The 20,903-nt window shown below is 40.8% G+C and overlaps 1 protein-coding gene and 1 pseudogene across 1 annotated transcript; one reads left to right on the top strand and one right to left on the bottom strand.

Annotated features, from left to right (window-relative positions):
• LOC117521100 overlaps positions 1-6,876 on the top strand; it is a 51,769-nt pseudogene extending 44,893 nt beyond the window's left edge.
• Positions 6,877-7,752: 876 nt separating this feature from the next.
• On the bottom strand, positions 7,753-20,503 carry LOC117521101 (putative ferric-chelate reductase 1). Its single transcript, XM_034182416.1, has 7 exons — positions 20,252-20,503; positions 19,937-20,037; positions 14,886-15,125; positions 11,876-11,980; positions 10,611-10,731; positions 9,770-9,895; positions 7,753-9,015 (listed from the first exon to the last, which is right to left on the bottom strand). Exons 2-7 carry the CDS (start codon positions 20,033-20,035, stop codon positions 8,963-8,965), a joined length of 744 nt encoding a protein of 247 aa, XP_034038307.1. The 5' UTR covers positions 20,036-20,037; positions 20,252-20,503; the 3' UTR covers positions 7,753-8,962.
• Positions 20,504-20,903: the final 400 nt, after the last annotated feature.

The raw sequence follows: 20,903 nt of genomic DNA, 5'->3' as shown, positions 1-20,903 counted from the left end.
ACATGCTAACGTGTTAGCATCGGTCCCATTTTTAAGTTGTAAAATACGTGTATCAACTGTTTCAGAAGACCATAACAGGTCGGTTTAACATAAAAATATTAACTGTTACTCAGACATATGCTCTTCAGGGTTTTAGCGGGAAAAATTAGGATAGAGCGAAATAAAACAGTGAATCCACAAATCAGTAGATCGAAGCACTACTTCGATCTGCGAATCACTGCTTTGATTGGTTCAAGGTTCAAAGCAAAGCCATGCTGCAGAAAAGTTGATTAGACCCACTGCAGGTCTGTAATCAATGTAGAGAAATAATCATTTTCGTGACGAACACCCCCCCCCCCCCAAAAAAAAACAACAGCCACTCTGAAGGACCGATAAGGGAATCGTTAAGCAAAATGGTTATTGATGTTGGTGGATCAAATCATTTCTTAACAATACCCGAAAGGAACCGGTTCTCGATACCCAACCCTAGGGCTCTGCATGTGGTGTGGACGGAAACACTGCATTCATTTCCTGCGTATAGAAAGTGACTAAAAAAGACATAAAACATGCATGTTCCTCAGTTTGCCAGTTTCTAAAGCTTATTTGTTTTTTAGACTCTGTGGTTTACTAATGCATGTTTCTAGCTGGGAAAAATGTTATTTCTGAAGCCAAAATTGAGACGAGCCTTAAAAATGTGCTTTAAACCATGATCAGCTAAAGAATTGCTTGTCCCTACCTTAAAAGATAGAGGTACTTTTTTTTTATCTAGAGTGTGTGTGTGTGTGTGTGTGTGTGTGTGTGTGTGTGTGTGTGTGTGTGTGTGTGTGTGTGTGTGTGTGTGTGTGTGTGTGTGTGTGTGTGTGTGTGTATATACATGTTCTCCCACTTAGAAATCATGGAGGGGTCTGAAATTTTCATCTTAGGTGTATGTCCACTGTGAGAGACATAATCTAAAAAAAAAAAAAAAAACTCCGGAAATCACAATGTATGATTTTTTTTTTTTTTTTTTTTAATTTGTATGTTACTGCTGCAAATAAGTATTGACCCCCTACCAACCAGCAAGCATTCTGGCTCTCACAGACCTGTTAATTTTTCTTTAAGAAGCCCTCTTATTCTACACTCTTTACCTGTATTAATTGCACCTGTTTGAACTTGTTACCTGTATAAAAGACACCTGTTCACACACTCAATCAATCATACTCCAACCTGTCCACCATAGCCAAGACCAAAGAGCTGTCTAAGGACACCAGGGACAAAACTGTAGACCTGCACAAGGCTGGGATGGACTACAGGACAACAGGCAAGCAGCTTGGTAGAAGACGACAACTGTTATGATTATTTATTAGAAAGTGGAAGAAACACAAGATGACTGTCAATCTCCCTTGGTCTGGGATTCCATGCAAGATCTCACTTTGTGGGGTAAGGATGATTCTGAGAAAGCTCAGAACTACACAGGAGGACCTGGTCAATGACCTGAAGAGAGCTGGGACCACAGTCACAAAGATTACATTAGTAACACATGATGCTGTCATGGTTTAAAATCCTGCAGGGCAGCAAGGTCCCCCTGCTCAAGCCAGCACATGTCCAGGCCCGTTTGAAGTTCACCTGTGACCATCTGGATGATCCAGAGGAGGCATGGGAGAAGGTCATGTGGTCAGATGAGACCAGAATAGAGCTTTTTGGGATCAACTCCACTTACCATGTTTAGAGGATGAGAACAACCCCAAGAAAACCATCCCAACCGTGAAGCATGGAGGTGGAAACATCATACTCTGGGGGTGCTCTTCTGCACAGGGAACAGGACGACTGCACCGTATTGAAGGGAGGATGGAAGGGGTCATGTATTGCGAGATTTTGGCAAACAAACTCCTTCCCTCAGTAAGAGCATTGAAGATGGGTCATGGCTGGGTCTTCCAGCATGACAATGACCCCAAACACACAGCCAGGGAAACTAAGGAGGGTCTCCGTAAGAAGCATTTCAAGGTCCTGGAGTGGCCTGGTCAGTCTCCAGATCTGAACTCAATAGAAAATCTTTGGAGGGAGCTGAAACTCCAAACCTAGAAGATTTGTATGGAGGAGTGGACCAAAATCCCTGCTGCAGTGTGTGAAAACCTGGTGAAAAACTACATGAAACGTTTGACCTCTGTAATTGCAAACAAAGGCTACTGTACCAAATATTAATATTGATTTTCACAGGTGTTCAAATACTTATTTACAGCAGTAACATACAAATAAATTATTAAAAAATCATACATTGTGATTTCTGGATTTTTTTTTTTTTAAAGATTATGTCTCTCACAGTGGACATGCACCTAAGATGAAAATTTCAGACCCCTCCATGATTTCTAAGTGGGAGAACTTGCAAAATTGCAGGGTGTTCAAATACTTATTTTCCTCACTGTATACACGGTATATATATATATATATATATATATATATATATACACACACACAGGATGTTGTGTGAAATGTAAATAAAACAAAACAATGATTTGCAAATCCTCTTCAACCTATATTCAATTGAAAACACCACAAAGACAAGATATTCAATGTTCAAATTGATAGACTTTTTTGTTTTTGTGCAAATATTTAATCATTTTGAAATGGATGCCTGCAACACATTTCAAAAAAGCTGGGACAGTGGTATGTTTACCACTGTGTTACATCACCTTTCCTTCTAACAACACTCAATAAGTGTTTGGGAACTGAGGACTCTTAGGATTGGGTATAAAAGGAGCATCCCCAAAAGTCTCAGCCGTTCACAAGCAAAGATGGGGTGAGGATGACCACTTTGTGAACACCTGCCTGAAAAAAATAGTCCAACAGTTTAAGAACAATGTTTCTTAACCTTCAGTTGCAAGGAATTTAGGGATTCCATCATCTACAGTCCATAATATAATCAGAAGATTCAGAGAATCTGGAGAAGTTTCTTACAAGTAAGCGGCAAGGGTGAAAACCAACATTGAATGCCTGTGACCTTCGATCCCTCACACGGCACTGCATTAAAAACCGACATCATTGTGTAAAGGATCTTACCGCGTGGGCTCAGGAACACTTCAAAAAACCATTGTCAGTTAACACAGTTCGTCGCTACATCTACAAGTGCAAGTTAAAACTCTACCATACAAAGCGAAAGCCAAATATCAACAACATCCAGAAACACTGCCGCCTTCTCTGGGCCAGAGCTCATTTGAAATGGACAGACGCAAAGTGGAAAAGTGTGAGTCCACATTGCAAATTGTTTTTGGAAATCATGGATGTTGTGTCCTCGGGACAAAAGAGGACAAAGACCATTCAGATTATCAGTACAAAGTTCAAAAGCCAGCATCTGCGATGGTATGGGGGTGTGTTAGTGCCCATGACATGGGCAACTTACACATCTGTGATGGCACCATCAATGCTGAAAGGTACATCCAGGTTTTAGAGCAACACATGCTGCCATCCAAGCAACGTCTTTTTCAGGGACGTCCCTGCTTATTTCAGCAAGACAATGCCAAGTCACATTTTGCACGTGTTACAACAGCGTGGCTTCGTAGTAAAAGAGTGCGGGTACTAGACTGGCCTGCCTGCAGTCCAGACCTGTCGCCCATTGAAAATGTGTGGAGCATTATGAAGCACAAAATACGACAACGGAGACGCCGGACTGTTGAACAACTGAAGTCGTACATCAAGCCAGAATGGGAAAGAATTCCACCTACAAAGCTTCAACAATTAGTGTCCTCAGTTCCCAAATGCTTCTTGAGTGTTGTTAGAAGGAAAGGTGATGTAACACAGTGGTAAACATACCACTGTCCCAGCTTTTTGAAACGTGTTGCAGGCATCCATTTCAAAATGAGCAAATATTTGCACAAAAACAAAGTTTATCAGTTTGAACTTTAAATATCTTGTCTTTGTGGTGTACGAGGTCTATTAGATAAGAAACCGACACTTTTATTTTTTTTTTTAACTATATGGATTTGAATGACATGCGATTACACCGATCATGCTTGAACCCTCGTGCGCATGCGTGAGTTTTTTTATGCGTGTCGGTGACGTCATTTCCCTGTGGGCAGGCCTTGAGTGAGATGTGGTTCAGCCCTCTCGGCTGAATTCCTTTGTTTCACACGCTGCTCGAGACGGCGCGCGTTGCTTTATCAAAATTTTTTCTGGACCTGTGAGGAATATCCGAGTGGACACTATTCGAGAAATTGAGCTGGTTTTCGGTGAAAAGTTTAACGGCTGATGAGAGATTATGGGGTGTTTCTGTCTGTGTAAGGACCACGGAGCGGGACGTCGCGCAGCGCTTCCAGGCGCCGTCATCGGCCTGTTTCGACCTGAAAACATCCTAATTTAAGGCTTAATTCACCCAGGACGTCGTGAGAGAACAGAGAAGATTCAGAAGAGGCTGGCATGACGACTTTATGTGGACATTCCACTATTTAAGGACATTTTTTAATGAAAGACGTGCGCACAAATTCGCTGAGTCGTTTCCATGATGACTCGGTGAATCTGTGTGCGCCGTGACAGGAAAAACACCTCCATGTTGAAAACCATTTGTAAAATTCAGGCGGCTTTTGATGGCTTTCAACAAGTGAATATCTGAGAAATTGTTTAACAGCTTGGGCATGTTCCAACTTGTCCGTTAAGGTTTCCAACGGAGGTGTTTTTCCTGTTGCGACCCCCCGCGGTCGGGTCCGGCCTGACATGCGACTCTGCCAGCACGTTCTTTCATTACAAAATGTCCGTTAACAATGGAATGTCCGAATAAACTCCTCATGCCGACTTATTCTGAAAGTTCTCTGACGACTTCCTGGGTCAACAGAGCCTGAAATGTGGAAGTTTTCAACTTGAAACGGCGAGACGCTGCCGCCTCGAAGTGCAGATCGCCGTCAGGCACCGTGGGCCGTCCTTACGGCGACACTAACAGACCAAAATCTCTCATCAGCCGTTAAAATTTTTACCGAAAACCAGCTGAATTTATCGAATGGTGTCCACTCAGTTGTGCCTTACAGTTTTGAAAAAAATTTGATCAAACAAAGCAGCAGTCTCTGAGCCATTCCTAAACAATGAAAAAAACGACGAGAGGGTGGGCCACTCCTCACTCAAAGACTGCCCACAGGCGAATGACGTAACCGACAGGCATGAAAAACCTCTCGCATGCCCACGAGGGTTCAAGCATGTCTGATGTAATCACATGTGATTCAAATCCATATGGATTTTGAAAAAAATAATAAGGTCGGATACTTTTCTAATAGACCTCGTATTCAATTGAATATAGGTTGAAGAGGATTTGCAAATCATTGTATTCTGTTTTTATTTACATTTTACACAACGTCCCAACTTCATTGGAATTGTGGTTGTAAATCTGACCTGTTCATTTCAGTCCAATTTACCATCACAGACTGACATGAATCCACATAAAGCTCATGATTTTTGAAAATGACATCTGGAAATGTAGCTTTTTAAAGCAAGTCCCTCTGTGGTTTTTCTGCTCCAGGATCGTTTCTCATGCCAGTGTCCCAACTTCATCGGAATTGGGGTTTGTGTGTGTGTGTGTGTGTGTGTGTGTGTGTGTGTGTGTGTGTGTGTGTGTGTGTGTGTGTGTGTGTGTGTGTGTGTGTGTGTGTGTGTAGTGTGTGTGTGTGTGTATGTATGTGTGTGTGTGTGTGTGTGTGTGTGTATGTATATATATATATATATATATATATAAAAACACCCATCCATTTTCTTCCGCTTTATGGTCGCGGTCGCGTCGCAGGAGCAGCAGCTAAAGCAAAGCCGCCCAGACCTCCCGATCCACACACACCTCCCCCAGCTCCTCAGGGAGAACCCCAAGGCGTTCCCAAGCCAGCCAAGAGACGTAGTCCCTCCAGTGTGTCCTGGGTCTCCTCCCGGTGGGACGTGCCCGGAACACCTCTCCAGCGAGGCGTCCAGGGGGCATCAGAAAAAGATGCCCGAGCCACCTCAGCTGGCTCCTTTCGACTTTGAGGAGCAGCGGCTTGACTCCAAGCTCCTCCCGAGTGACCGAGCTCCTCACCCTATCTCTAAGGGAGCACCCAGCCACCCAATGGAGGAAACTCATCTCGGCCACTTGTACTCGCGATCTTGTTCTTTCGGAGCCAAATCTCATGAGCATAGCTGAGGGTCGGAACGTAGATCGATAAGTAAATTGAGAGCTTTGCCCCCCTGCTCAGTCAGCCTTGAACAGCAGTGAAGCATTGTGGGTATGGAAGTCCATGTTGTCCCCAAAGATGCTTGTAGTTTTAACGTGGACTTAGTCCGGTTAAGTTGAAGATGGCTAACGAGGGGCCGCTTGAACTGACTTAACTTCATTCAATCTGTGCAGGTAAAGAGTCAAGAGAGGGAGGAGGAGGAAGAAGAGGAGGAGGAAGGCGAGCACGTGGAAGGAGATGAAGATGCCGATAGCATCAACGGCGAAGACGAGTCATAGGTCCGGACCACATACATGCAGGCAGCATCCACGCAGCTTCCTGCAGGAACTTGGACTCTGGTTTTAACACTAATTGTAGATACAAAAATGTGCACACACACACACGAGCATGGTGCACCTGCTCTGTCGCCCCATTGTCCCGCTGGCCTCGGATGTGGTTCTTGTTTGTTCTGGTTGGCTCTGGCTGTAACTGGAATAAGTGTCTGTAGGTTTTGATTAGTTTTTACCGCGTCATTATTTGTCTTCGGGAGAAGGCAGAATGATGAAGTGTTCTCAGAGACGACAGCTCGAAGGACGGCTTCATGCTGCAATGATAATTTTGCGTCCAAAAACACTGTTTGATTTAGCTCAGATGTTTTGTCTTTGGTGAGTTAGTTTGTTTTTGTATGTCCATGTTAGTTTTTTTTTAAATATACTTTTCAGTTTAATTATAAAAGAATAAATTGAATTAAAATCATAAAATTCTTCATGCCTTTTCTTCTTAGTCGTAATTAAAGGGTATCCTGCACTACAGCACGTTGTGATTTTCACGTCATCACTAGGGGCAGTAGCGTACAACAGAAGTAGTCCAAAGTGTAAAGTGTTTTCATGCAGTTAGCATTTGGCTTCTCCCAGTGGGCTCAGGTTTGTCTCTATGTTCCTACATGTTGATTTACACAAGCGTCAAAATGTAACTAAACATTCAGGCTGGGAATTGATAAGGACCTCACAATACCATACGCATTGAATTATATGGGCCACCATATCGACTGTATCGTGATATATTGAAGTACTCTACATAGTTTATTGCAGATTTAAACTTATTAAATATTTACACCATATTACACTGTTTAACTCAGCAGCCAAATGTGGCATAGATCCATAATGTTGCTTACGTGTCCGAAGTTGGGATTTTCCATTGCAACAAAGCTTTCAAACATTGTTTTAGCTAAATTATTATGATTTTCTTTGGTTTGAAGCTAAAAATGCATCCACATGTTGGCTTTTAATAGAAGAAGGTGCTATTTTCTGGTGCGCTCACTTCTGAAATAATGCCTGAACTGACTGGTACTGGGAGGTAACCCGCCTAGGAGCCCTACAGTGACCTCTAGAGGAGCGGAGGTCATAGCGATCTGGGGAATTGGAGGGAGATTTGAGGACATTTTAGCAGAGTTGCATCAGCAGTCATTAGACCTCTTGGTGGTTGTATGTTTTACCTGACAGCGGGGAAAACTCTGACCAGTACAGTTTTATCATTACTCCAGGACCAGTACTAAGTTGCGCCCGGTGTAGACCTCCATCAGAGCTTTTGGTGACCAACAAATGATGTTTGCCTTCTTGGTAGCTTGTAAAACAAACTTGAATTGTACATCTTCACATAAACTTTATTAAAATAATTCCAACTTTATTCTGCAAACAGCACAAATAAAATAAAATAAAATATCCCTTCCACATGTTTATATTAACAAAACATACACACATAAATATTAAAACATGGTAACATGATGTGATTTTCCTCTAAAGTGTGTTTGGATGCTTTGCTTGTTAAAGCTGACTAAAGCCAGTGGTTCCCAAACTTTGTCCCTTGGAGAATGTGCTCCCCCCTAACCTACTCCCAAGTGTGGGTGTGCAAGCGTGTGTGTACAAATGCCTGCACACACACATCATGCAGAAGAATAGCCCGGGTAGCGGTAGCCGTGTGGCTAAAAGAATTTGTCTTCTTTTAGTCACACTGGCTTACAATCTTCATGTCTCCAACATACATCATACATGTTACATGTATGATTATTGGGGGTAACGAACACGTCAAATGATGAAATGTTTGGTGTGTAAATTTGGCGGCTGATGGTGGTGGTATCATTTAATGGATAAATTACAAAAGTGTGACTAAAGACAAAATGCATCATTTAGCCACATTTGCTCACTTTATTATCCTGAAGGATATTTTTAATGTGAAATTGCATTTTGCATTAAAAAATATCAGTGCAAGCCCAGAATAGTGATTCAATCCATTCTTCTTTAATGCATATATAACTTTTAAGTACATTTTCTCCCCCTTTTCTCTTGTTCATTCAAAGAACAACAATTTGATTATCCAGTGAGTGAGTGAGTGAGTTATGACTTTGTATAATGTGCACTTTTAATTTTGACTGTGTGTCTGAAGGCAAAACCTCACAGGGCTGGGGCCGGTGTCTGGGCCCAGGATGGGGAACCAGGGTGTGAGTGACGTTAGGAAAATGGGTTTAATATCATTTCCAGACTGCTTGTGGAGCCATCAGGATCATTAACAAAGAAAAAGCTACATTACACTGCTTAAATGTGTGCATGAATACAAAACCTGAGTACATAATAATAATAATAGTAACCGTATGATTCCAAATGTTGTTTGATGCAAAACATCCCTACTGCAGCCCTCAGCTTGTCTCTGGTACAAACGATACAAAAAAATAAGTCTCTACATGTCTGAACTGCTTTTGGGAAAAGATCTCACAGGACATTTTCTGACACTCAGTTTCTCTAATGCGTTTAGGCAGTGGCATTAGCAGGCTTCATCGTATCCCATCAGCCCCAGCGTTAGGGCTTCAGCAGGGCGAGCAGTGTGGCGATATTCAGCAGGAGCACCAGAGCTGGAGAGGGAGAGAGAAAGCGGGTGCGTGAAGTTTATTTGCACACAGAATGCAACATTAGACACATTACAATAAAATTACTTCGCAGCACTTTGGCCACAGTAGAGCGCTCTGCAGTGACACGTCTTCACTGTGAATCCACGAAGACAAAGTCTTAACATGTACTAGTCTCTTTGAGGACCCACCCAGAAATTATTTTATTTTCCAGTCGGCACCATAAGCAGTAAACGGTCTCTACAGAACAAACACGACTCAAAATCTGTTTGATACAAATGGAACAAAGACTACGTGCACTCACGTCTGAATGTGTCTTTTTATTTTATTTTATTTATTTATTTATTGGTAAAAGTTTAAGAATTTGTTTTGGCCTAAAATAGTTTTTTGAAAAGTTTATATTTTCTAACTAATGTTCAAACCTTTCAGAAAATGTGCAGTTTTTTAGGTAACCCTGGTATTAAGTCAACCAATACAAGAGAAACAGTCAAACTGATGTGTGGTTTTAAAATCTAATTTAATGATATTGAAATTTATTGTTGAGATTGATTAATAGGGTGTCCGTGCCCTGTCATAGGTGCCTTTCTAGTCCTACATGCAGTACGTTCCACTTCTACCTTGAAATCGGCTGAGTTGAGTAAATACTGTTTGACTGTTGCACCCTGGTGCTTGGGTTGACCCGTGACGTGTGCACTGTGCACCCCTCAGCGGTTCTGTCATACTGTGGTCACAGTGTCTGACGTGGATGTGTATGGATTACCGTGAGCAGGCGTAACTCCAGCGGCTCTGTTTCCTGTGGGAGGGGCGGTGGTGGGGACGTTGCTGGCCGGGTTGTTGAGATCCAGAGGAGCAGTAACCAGACTGATGTTTAAGGGGCCGAGTGTGCCTGAAGAACAAAACCAGACAATAAATTGGTTAGAGGTCTTGGTCTTCATGTTGAATTTATGTTTATCTGAGGTGACACATAATGTGATTAAAGTAAAACGTGATGTTGTTTCTCCATTTCCAACCAGGGGAGCCAATACTGTGCTATGTCCCTTTCCATATTTATATAAACATTTGAGTGCAGTGTATTATCCATCTGTCATCCAGCCCTTTACTAAACATTATATAGCAGGTATTTATTTGGATCTAACAAGTTTGGGGAACATTTTATGCTGAATCCAAAACTGGGAATGATAAAATATCAGTTCCAATTGGGAAAGGCTACATATTGGTAGCCCAAGTTCTTACTCCCCCCACCGAGCTTTCTGCTCTACTTGCTGGATGATGGAAAATAATTAAATGAAAAACATTATAATGAAAAAAAAATGCCCTTGACAAGAATTTCCACTGTACAAATTTGTATTTTTGAGTTTCTGAAAAAGGTTGGGGGTCGGTAAAAATTCAGTAATTTTTTTGCTAAATATGGAGAGAAAATATGATGTAACAAAGGTTTGTGTTATTTTACTGGCTTTTTGTCCACATTTGGTCTGATTTTAAAGTTCTATCACTGATTTTTGTATTTTATTCCCGTTCTAGCAGTGTATGATCTCTGTTTTATTGTCCACCCGCCGTTTAACCGTCTCACACACCGTGTGGCCGTTTGCGTGTACACTTACTGCCGTTCACACTGCCGGTGGCGAGGAATAAGACCAAGGCCCTGCTGGTATTATAATTAGGGACCGTGAACTCACACTGGATCAGGCTCTGGTTCACCTTGCCACGGATGTTTGACACAGTCTGCAAAAATGTAGAGACGGAGAAGGTTAAAGGTCAACAAAATAAGACCACTTGTACTTTCAAGTTTTTGGAAGATGAGTAACTACTCTAGTTTCTAGAATGTTTTTTTTTTTAACTAGTTTGGCAGGCCCTGCTACTTGTATACCAAAATATCAGACATTTATTGATAATAACCATATCAGATTTTCCCAGGAATCAAAGCACTAAATAAAATAAACACTAATAATAAATATGACAGTAAAAAGTACAGTATAAGAATGCACAAAAATCTCAGAGCTGATAATACTGAAAAAAGATGCAATTTATACTCCCGTGTGACTTAGATATGGGTTTTTCCCTTTTCAAGAGGCATTTTTTTTTTAACAGGTGAGACTTGTACTCCAGAAAATATGGCCATCAAAGTTAATTTCCCCTTTCAGCCAAATCAAAGTGACCATGAGCACTCGTGCTCAGGCACTTTGTTCCTCAGAAAATTTCTTGTGGGAATTAGAATGGGCCTCAAAATTTCTTTAACATTGTGTGTAATATGTTTTCTAGAGCCTGACTGATGTACCAGTTGGACAATAGTATCAGCTGATATTAACTTATACGTGAATGTAGAGAAACACTGACAGATGGACATGGTGTCATCACGTAGTTTGCCCAGTAGAGGGTGCTCTGGCAGCATTGCTTACAATGCTGTCAATCATGGCTGGGACCTCATCACCCCTTGGTCACAATACAAGAAACAGAGACAAAGCGACCAGCTGCTGTTCATTTTCAGAGTGGGTGTTTTACAGCGACAAGAGACCAGCTGGGCGGGGCCAAAATAGACAAAAAGTCATTTTCTGCAAATACTGAGCACCCGCCAATCCGAGTGAAGGCAATGTGACCACAGCGTGACATATGCTAGTTGTTATAGCTAACAGTTAAACATCCAGCTTTAGGAACACCTTTTTTGTTATAAAGGTTTTAGAACAAAATGTTTGGAATCATTAGTTGCTGGTGTGTTTCTGGCTGTCAGTTTAAACAAAACCTAAGGTAACTTTGTCAGGTACTTACGGAGTGCGTTTTTATCACATCCATAAGTTCACGTGCACATTACTCTTTCCTGATTTCTACAACATGATGTGAGGTGTGTGAGAGAAAGAGGGCGGAGCCTCACCTGGTCGATGGGCATTAGCACGTTGTTGGTGTTGTTTCTCTCCATTGTTTGGAAGAAGAAGCTGTTGTTGGCGTTTCGTCCGCAGATCATCATCAATGACACACCCTAAGAAAATAAAGAGCGGTGAAAGGATGATTCCCTGAAACTCAACGCACCAACACGTTCCCATGTGGCACCATCTTTAGATGCTGCCTGTCAATCAAATGATGGAATGTTGGTTTTGCTTCCCAATTTTCCAGTTTGGTCTGTGTGGCCGTATTCATCTTCAGGCTTCATGTTTGGGTCGCTGTGAGTGCAAAACAACACACCAGAGCAGCCTTATGACCAGAGGGTCGTAAGTTCAAAACCCCCGCCCCACAAAGTAAAGGAAGAGGAGTGTTTATTGGAATATCACCTTCAATTAAAAAAATTTAATAAATGGCTGTTTAGTCTTGTGATTCTTATGAACAGGTTGAATGGGACAGATCCAAAAAAAGAGTGCAGCTATGAAACTGAACAGCACTCACTGTAAGTTGAAAGTTAGTTGCCAGCAGAGTCAACATGTCTTGTCAACCGCTGGTAACACCCATTAACTCATAAACCTAAAGGGCGTAAAGCATGAAACTGGATTAGGAGGAGTTCCGATGACTGAATTTAATGTGAGGGAAGCCAAAGCGTGCAGTCATTAAACGTTCCCGTTGAACTTCTCACATCACACCTGCTTTGTTCTTTTGTTTTCTGCTCAGCCAGCTGAGCTCCTCTGGGTAAAATTCCCATCGGACTCGTTTCTTGAGCACCTGTTGCGGCTTCACCCTTTGGAGGCGGAGAATCATTATGAGTCCAAATGGTCATAGTATCGAAGAAGACACCTGCTAACACATCAATTTAAATGTTTTTAATAGCTGGTTTTCTTCCACTTACTTTGGAATTTAAATGCTAAAATCGTCCAACTTAATGGAAATTCAGCTGCACTTATGTTGTGGTTAAATAACAGCACATGAGATACAGAATGAGCAGTCAAACAGCCCCACAGCTGATCCAACCAACAGTCACCAACACCTCGCAGGAACAAAGTGGAGACCCGGGGGCTGGTTTATATCCCCCGAAGGCCAGAAGGGGGATTATGTCCCAGCGATTTCTGTCGTCTGTCCGTTCCTCCCAAAAAGGGTATAAGCTTTCTGAAATGAACTCCTCTCACACTTGTAGGTGGAATTTCCTGGAACGTGGTACAAGTCCTTCTTATAGGTTGGTAATACACATATTTTCATATTGTTGCATTTGGGCTCCTTTTACCAGAGTTATGGTCCTTGATTGACAAACCTAGACATTGCCACTTTCATGAGTTGGTGCCTGCATTATGAAATCAACTACTCTCACATTTTAGAAGGAATTTTGGGAAACTTTCCTTGAAATGCACTTGTACCACAGCAGTATTTGCCAGCAGAGGGATATTGTGCTGTCACAGTACTCCTGTTATTCTTGGACTTAGGAACACAAAACTGACCGTTGATCTGATTGGCTGGCTGTGGCATCATTCCTTGTGTTATATCAGGCTACCCTGGATCAGGAACACAAGAGAGTCAGGAAAATCCTGACATATTCGAATCCCAACACTTGACCGTTGCGTTTCCACAGTTTGAGAATATTCCCCGGAGTCATGACACATAATCTAGAAATTTCCTCTGTAAATTGAATACTTCCTAAAACAAACACAAAAATCTCTTACTTTAGAGAAAGACCGAGATAATTTATTTATTTATTGGCTAACTTTAACAAGCAAGGGCCAAAAATGGCTCAATCTCTCAAAATCAATAAAATTCTGAAATCTGGATCCGGACTTGAAGGTGGATGAAGCACCAGTGACTCCTCTTCACCCATGTAAAATTTTTCAATCAGAACATTAAAATACATGCATATGGTGTCAGTGATTGAACATGACATCACGTCCAGCAAGAGAAGCCACCTCAAAATCTGCAGTCCAAACTGAAACGTCTAAAACTTATTTACGATGGAGTCCAAATAGGTTCATGAAGAATTTCCTGTTTAATTTTGTCCACATTTTCTATCCTCAGTAGGGTTGAAATAAATAAACAGAATTTAGGTGATGCCCATCTCATCCCGTGGCTTCACATTTTGAAATGTATTGATATCTGGAGTATGTGATTTCACCTGATAGTCATGAGGGACAGTTTCCTGTTTCCTGGGAGAACTGCCTTAATCTTTGTGTGAGAATCCGCAGTATGATCCCTTGATCAGCGTGTTATCCTTCACAGATGAGTTGCACAAAAACTACCCATACAAAGCAAGCCAGTTGAGGTGGTTCGGGTATCTGGTAAGGATGCCCCCTGGGCGCCTCCCTAGGGAGGTGTTCCAGGCATGTCCATCTGGGAGGAGACCCTGAGGAAGGCCCAGGACTAGGTGTAGGGATTATATCTCCACACTGGCCTGGGAACACTTTGGGATCCCCCAGTCAGAGGTGGTCAGTGTGGCCTGAGAAGGGAAGTTTGGGGTCCCCTGCTGGAGCTGTTGCCCCCGCGACCCAGTTGAGCAGCAGTTGAAGATGAGATGAGACAAGCCAATTTCCTTCATTGCAGACCAGTTATTTTGGGTGAATTGCTCAACATGACAGGTACGTGGCTCTCGACTTTACCGGAAACCTGCGTGCTGATTGATTTTCATGGTTAAAAATCATACTGCATTATGAGAAAATTACAGTGCATTTATGGAGATGCAAAGCCCCTGAATAACTATATCACGGGGGGAAAAAAATTGTATTGTTTGGTTTTCAGGTGATATCCATGGAATGGGATGAAACGAATAAAGTTTGTGTTGAAGAAACCTTTAAAATTTGATGTTGATCAGAATCCAAAAATGAGTTCTGTAACATTTTGTTCTTAAATTCTTTGTAGACTCATAGCTGGATTTATGGCCAGAAAGACGCAATAATGGCTCAGTCAGCGCCAATGTAAAATTCAGTGACCATTCAGACTTGGCAGAACAGTACCTGCGTAAGTACCTAAGTAAGTCTTACCGCTGATATATTCAAAGTGCTGCCCATTGCTATATATCCTTCAGACTGTCCTGAAAGCTCACTGTTGACATCTCTGATATAGTTGGTGGCGTTCGTGGTGCAGTTGGTCCCGTTGGTGGTGCAGTTGGTCGTGGTGTTAAATGAACCAAAGAGACAGCTTGTTGACTTAACGGGATCACAGTCATTTGGTTTTGAGATACAAAGTTTAGTTCGTCCACATCCATCCCGAGAGATGTTTACCTGCACAAACAAAACATAGTTGTATATAGACCATGTAAAAACTAAATTAATAAATACAAATATGAATGTTTATGAGTTCAACGGTACAAATATTTAATTCGGTGAAAGCTGGAACATTCTATTCAACGATGCGAAGCCGAGTTGAATGGAATGTTCCAGCTTTCACCGAATTAAATATTCGTTCCTTTGAAAGAATGTAAAACATTCATTGTGTTTTATATAATGGCTAAAATAGATCCTTGTCATTTGATATTATATTAATGTACAAAGAACAGAAAAGGGACTTGCGTTTTGGTACCTCCTTAGCGCAGCAAAAAAAATCACATCAGAAATGAATCCATCTTTGGTGCGTCACTGCTGCTTTGACATCAACAATCCAACACAAACTTTAAATAGGAGTACAAAAATAATTGTGACGATGAAGTCCGCCATGCCGTGCATCAAATTGTCGTCTGTCAGCAAAATTAACTCCGCCATGTTTGTTTTAAAGCTAAGCGCTGTCCTGCTTGTGTGTGCGCTTGTACTACCAAAAAAAAGACAGTGTACTTCCTCAGTGCAACAAAAAAAAAAATCACATCAGACAGCTTACAGCGCAGTGGATTTGTGTGTGTGTGTGTGTGTGTGTGTGTGTGTGTGTGTGTGTGTGTGTGTGTGTGTGTGTGTGTGTGTGTGTGTGTGTGTGTGTGTGTGTGTGTGTGTGTGTGTGTGCACGCTCAAAGTGCAATGGTACCAAATGTATGGAACCAAATTTGCACTCTAAATGCAATGCAACACAAATGGGACGAATAATCCATGTTACAGGACATACAAAGCACCAATCAAATGACAAGGATCCACTCAGCCATTATAATCTAATGTTCACTAACAATCCAGCAGATGGCAGACATGTCTTTGGAATATTAATTAAGTTAAACCCAGTTGCTTTTTGGATTGATTTGGTTCATCAGAGTTCATCCGTCCATCCAGATCAGTGACCACAGTTATTAAATTATTTATTAAAAAGATGTTAAAGTGACACTGATAACCACATAACTGAAAAACAATGAAGGCAGTTATCATATTAGTCACTAGTCGTTAGCTAGTAGTCACATCATCTAATTTGGTAAAATCCTGAGCTAACGGAGAACAAACTTGCAGTGATGGATCACTTTAGTTTGCAGTAACGGTACAAGTATGTTCTTTGTTAGCATTCTTAACATACCCCACAGAAGTCACGCAAGCTAACCAGCTTCTGGTTAGCCCAGCTAGCTTGGTTAGTGTATAGCTGACTTAAAAACAAGATTTAGCTGGTTTGTACGAAAATAGTGGTTTCTACTGTTATTTTTACCCAGTTCTTTTATGCAAGATTCTGCCCCTTACCAAAAACCAAACCATTGTATTCCTCATTTTGAGTTTATTAAAGGTCACGTCAAAAACCAGGCCTGGCACCCTCACAGACAAGTGTCCATCTTGTGAAAGGCCCCTAAAATGAGTCATACAACAATTTTTAAACCTTGTGGGTGTTAACAATCGGTGTGGTTTAGTCTCACATTTCTAATGTTACTGGCTCTCACCAACAGGGGGAGATCTCCCTGTGTCTGAAACTTGGACATGTGATGAAGTAAAACTTTACTTATCTTTCTCAGAACTTCCAAACAAATAACACAAATACTTGATAGCTACATGAAGCAAAGAATTAGCACAGTTATTATCTAACAATACTCTCTGTTTACAGGGTAACGCTAGCAGCTATTCAATTATTGACTTTAACCTCATATTTGTGATGTTAGCTATATGCTAATTAGCGTGACAACACAATGGCAGCAGGAAGTCACACGGATTCATTTACGTCATTAATTCCTCATCTCTTAGTATTATTTTACCAAAGAAGTGTAGCTGTTTAGTTAATATTCTCTCTGCTGGCAAAAGTATGTTTTTTTACAACTGTTAGCTGAATTACATGGAAAAATGATCAACTCGATTTGATTAAATTTAATGAGTGTGATTAGATTTTTGTGATAATCCAGATAAGGATGTGGGAGCTCTACTTCATCTTTATTCTTGTTTATTAATCACTCAAAGTATTCCACCACATGTGTTAAAAAATGAAGGATGTGTATGTCCAGTTAGCCACAAGTATGCAATTTGGTACAATTCCAGATCTGTCAGGTGATGTTTGAAAACCTTTGGCTTTTGGTTTGTATTCTGAGCACTTTTCGACATTTGGCATCACACAAAATAAATAAACACGGTTTAAATTCAGTGTAATAGAATTATAAAGGCAGGGGTGGTGGCCAAGTGGTTAGTGCGCTTGGTTTCAGTGCAGAAGGTTCCCAGGTCAAATCCTACCTCTGCCCATTTCTGCATATACAGTTGTATGCAAAGGTTTGGGGACCCCTGATAATGTTCATGATTTTCCTTTATAAATCATTGGTTGTCTGGATCAGAAATTTCAGTTAAATATATCATATAGCAGAAGAACACTGATATTTGAAAAGTGAAATGAAGTTTCTAGTATTTAAAGAAAGTATGCAAAAATTATTTAAACAAAATTGGGCAGGTGCATAAATTTGGGCACCCTTGTCATTTCATTGATTTGAATACATGTAGCACTAATTACTGGAACACAAAATTGGTTTGTTAAGCTCATTGACCCTTGACCTCCTTACAAAGGTGAATCCAATCAAGAGAAAGGGTATTTAAGGTGGCCATTTGCAAATGTTTCTCCTCTTTACATCTCTTCTAATGAGTGGCAACATGGGAGCCTCTAAACAACTCTCAAATGACCTGAAAACAAAGTGTTCAACATCATGGTTTAGGGGAAGGATACAAAAAGCTATCTCAGAGATTTCAGCTGTCAGTTTCCACTGTGAGGAACACAATAAGGACACGGAAGACCGCAGGCACAGTACTAGTTAAGGCCTGAAGTAGCAGGCCAAGAGAAATCTCAGATAAGCTGAAGTGAAGGATGGTGAGAACAGTCATAGTCAACCACAGACCTGCTCCAAAGACCTACAACATGATCATGCTGCAGAGAGTGTCTCTGTGCATTGTTCAACTATACAGCGCACTTTGCACAAGAAGATACTGTATGATGCTGTAATGCAGAGGAAGCCTTTTCTGCGTACACGCCACAAACAGAGTCGCTTGAGGTATGCTAAAGCACATTTGGACAAGCCAGCTTCATTTTGGAATAAGGTGCTGTGGACTGATGAAACTAAAATTGAGTTATTTGGACATAACAAGGGGCGGTATGCATGGCTGAAAAAGAACACAGCATTCCAAGAAAAACACTTGCTACCTACAGTAAAATTTGGAGGTGGTTCCATCATGCTGTGGGGCTGTGTAGCCAAAGCAGGTACTGGGAATCTTGTTAAAGTTGAGGGTCACATGGATTCCAGTCAATATCGGCAGATTCTTGAGAACAATTTTCATGAATCAGTGACAAAGTTGAAGTTGTGCCAGGGCTGGATCTTTCAACAAGACAACGACCCTAAACACTGCTCAAAATCTACAAAGGCATTCATGCAGAGGAACAAGTACAACATTCTGGAGTGGCCATCTCAGTCTCCAGACCTGAATATTATTGAAAATCTGTGGTGTGAATTTAAGCGGGCTGTCCATGCTCAGAAACCAACAAACCTGAGATGTTTTGTAAAGAAGAATGGTCCAAAATACCTTCAACCAAAATACAGACTTTCACTGGAAGCTATAGGAAGCATTTAGAGGCTGTTATTTCTGCAAAAGGAGGCTCTACTAAATACTGATGTATTTTTTTCTGTTGGGGTGCCCAAATTTATGCACCTGCCTAATTTTGTTTAAAGAATTATTGCACACTTTCTGTAAATCCTATAAACTTCATTTCATTTCTAAAATATCAGTGTGTTTGTCTGCTATATGATATATTTAACTGAAATTGTTGATCCAAACAACCAATGATTTATAAAGAAAAATCATTGAAATCATCAGGGGTGCCTAAAGTTTTACATACAACTATAATGTGGAGTTGCGTCAGTAAGGGCATCTGACGTAAAACTTGTGCCAAATCAACATGCAGATCCTTGGATTTGCTCTGGTGACCAAACAGTGAAAACAAGGGAGCAGCCGGAGGGACCTACTTTTATTAATGTGGCAGGTCCATTGGGCATATGGATGGGAGTCCATGGTAAAATTTACAGCCCAATTATAATATAAAGGAAAATGGCTAATTTTATAGGCAAGCGCTATTAATAATATAATTTATATTAATATTTTCTCTGAAATGTGGGCGTGGCCTTTTTCTGAGGACTTTTGATCTATAATTCATAATAATTAATTTTGTTGTGTAAAACTAAGTATACAAATTTATATATATCGACACATCATAACAAAAACAAAAAATTAATACATTAAAACCTGGTGGTGTTGCTATAATAAAATCATAATTTCTTTTACTTCATGACCTGATTCACCTTTTTCATCAATTTCTCAAAACCTCATCAATATTTATTATAATTGGAAGCTACCTCAGTGACATATTAACAACAAAAATCTGTTCCAGATTTTTCTGATTTAATGCAGTTTCTGCACAGACATTTAGAAAATTCTGGAAAAAAAATCTTGCAAAAAAAAAAGTTAGACATTTGTCAAAAAATAACACAAGTTCTCAAGCCAGAATTTAATAACAAATGTCCATAAACAAAAACCCAGAGGTACTTAATTTAGAGCAAATGAACTAAACATCATAACTGAGAAAATGAGAAAGCAGCTGTTTTGTTTTTTTGTCTGACTCTCAGTTTTAGTCAGTGTGATGATGTAGATTTTTAGACGTTAACTCTTAAATGAATTTTTACCGGTAAATCTGGAGAAAATGACAAATGGAACGTTCCGTGGACACATGGTGCCACAGAGACCAACACGATGGCAACTAACAGGCTCAGTCCTCGTTCCATTTCTGTAAAAGCAGAAGAACACAAAATATCCAAAAATCAGAAAAAACAGAAAAACTCCGTTATCAGGCCGTTAGAATGAAAGTTAAAAATGTAGAAATCCACATGAATCAGGTGTATAATTATAAGTGTGCTTTCAGATCAGCTTCTAAGTGTATGTAGATTGTTAAAATAATTACTGAATTAAAGAATGAGCGTCGGTTCAGGTGTCAGTCTCACCTGTGCTGTGGAGGCGCGATGCGGATGCGATGATGTTCAGGAGATCGTTGAGAGTTTGTTTGCTGCTTTCAGCCTCTGAAGATAATTTAAGACAAAGGCTCTGTGTTGATGCTTTTTGGATGCAGGTGGGTGGATTTTTCAGGAGGGGAGGCGGAGCCTTGTGAGAATCCACCTGAGTGAGTACCAGGAAGGTGTCTCTTCCTTTTAATGCTCTAAGCTCATTGTTTGGAAACGGGTTCCGCCACTGTGAGCAGAAAGTCGTTCACTCATTCTGTCAACATCACAGACTTTCTGAAAAAGTTGTGAAACAAAGGGGAAGGCATTCCTGAAATAATTACATAATCAGAATTTAGTTTCCTCATTATTGTTGTTAATTCATTGGTCATTTTACAGGTTATTTGGTTTTATTTGATTTTGACATCTGTAGGTGTGCAGGTGGGTGTGAATGTGTTTGTCTATTTGTGGACCTGTGACAGGCTGGTGTCCTGTCCAAGGTGAATCCCGCCTCACACACTATGACGGCTGGGATAGGCTTTAATTGGAGTAGCAATTGAAGATGAATGAATGAGAGTGAAAAAAATTGATTAGCCGTGGAGCCTTTCGCTGTAGCACTACATTCTCAACAACAGTTTATGGGATTAACAGTTGGACC

Source organism: Thalassophryne amazonica, chromosome 12 (assembly GCF_902500255.1).
Source record: "Thalassophryne amazonica chromosome 12, fThaAma1.1, whole genome shotgun sequence".
Classification (NCBI taxonomy): Eukaryota; Metazoa; Chordata; class Actinopteri; order Batrachoidiformes; family Batrachoididae; genus Thalassophryne; species Thalassophryne amazonica.
This window is presented reverse-complemented; position numbering and strand designations above follow the sequence as displayed.

Bases quoted from the DNA above. Each gene is read 5' to 3' on its own strand.
- LOC117521101 (XM_034182416.1), bottom strand. From the start codon at position 20,035: ATGGAACGAGGACTGAGCCTGTTAGTTGCCATCGTGTTGGTCTCTGTG. The intron at 10,732-11,875 runs GTGAGGCTCCGC...ACATTTTTGCAG, and splicing joins TGCTAATGCCCATCGACCAG to ACTGTGTCAAACATCCGTGG. The intron at 9,896-10,610 runs GTAAGTGTACAC...TTTGTTCTTCAG, and splicing joins CACCGGCAGTGTGAACGGCA to GCACACTCGGCCCCTTAAAC.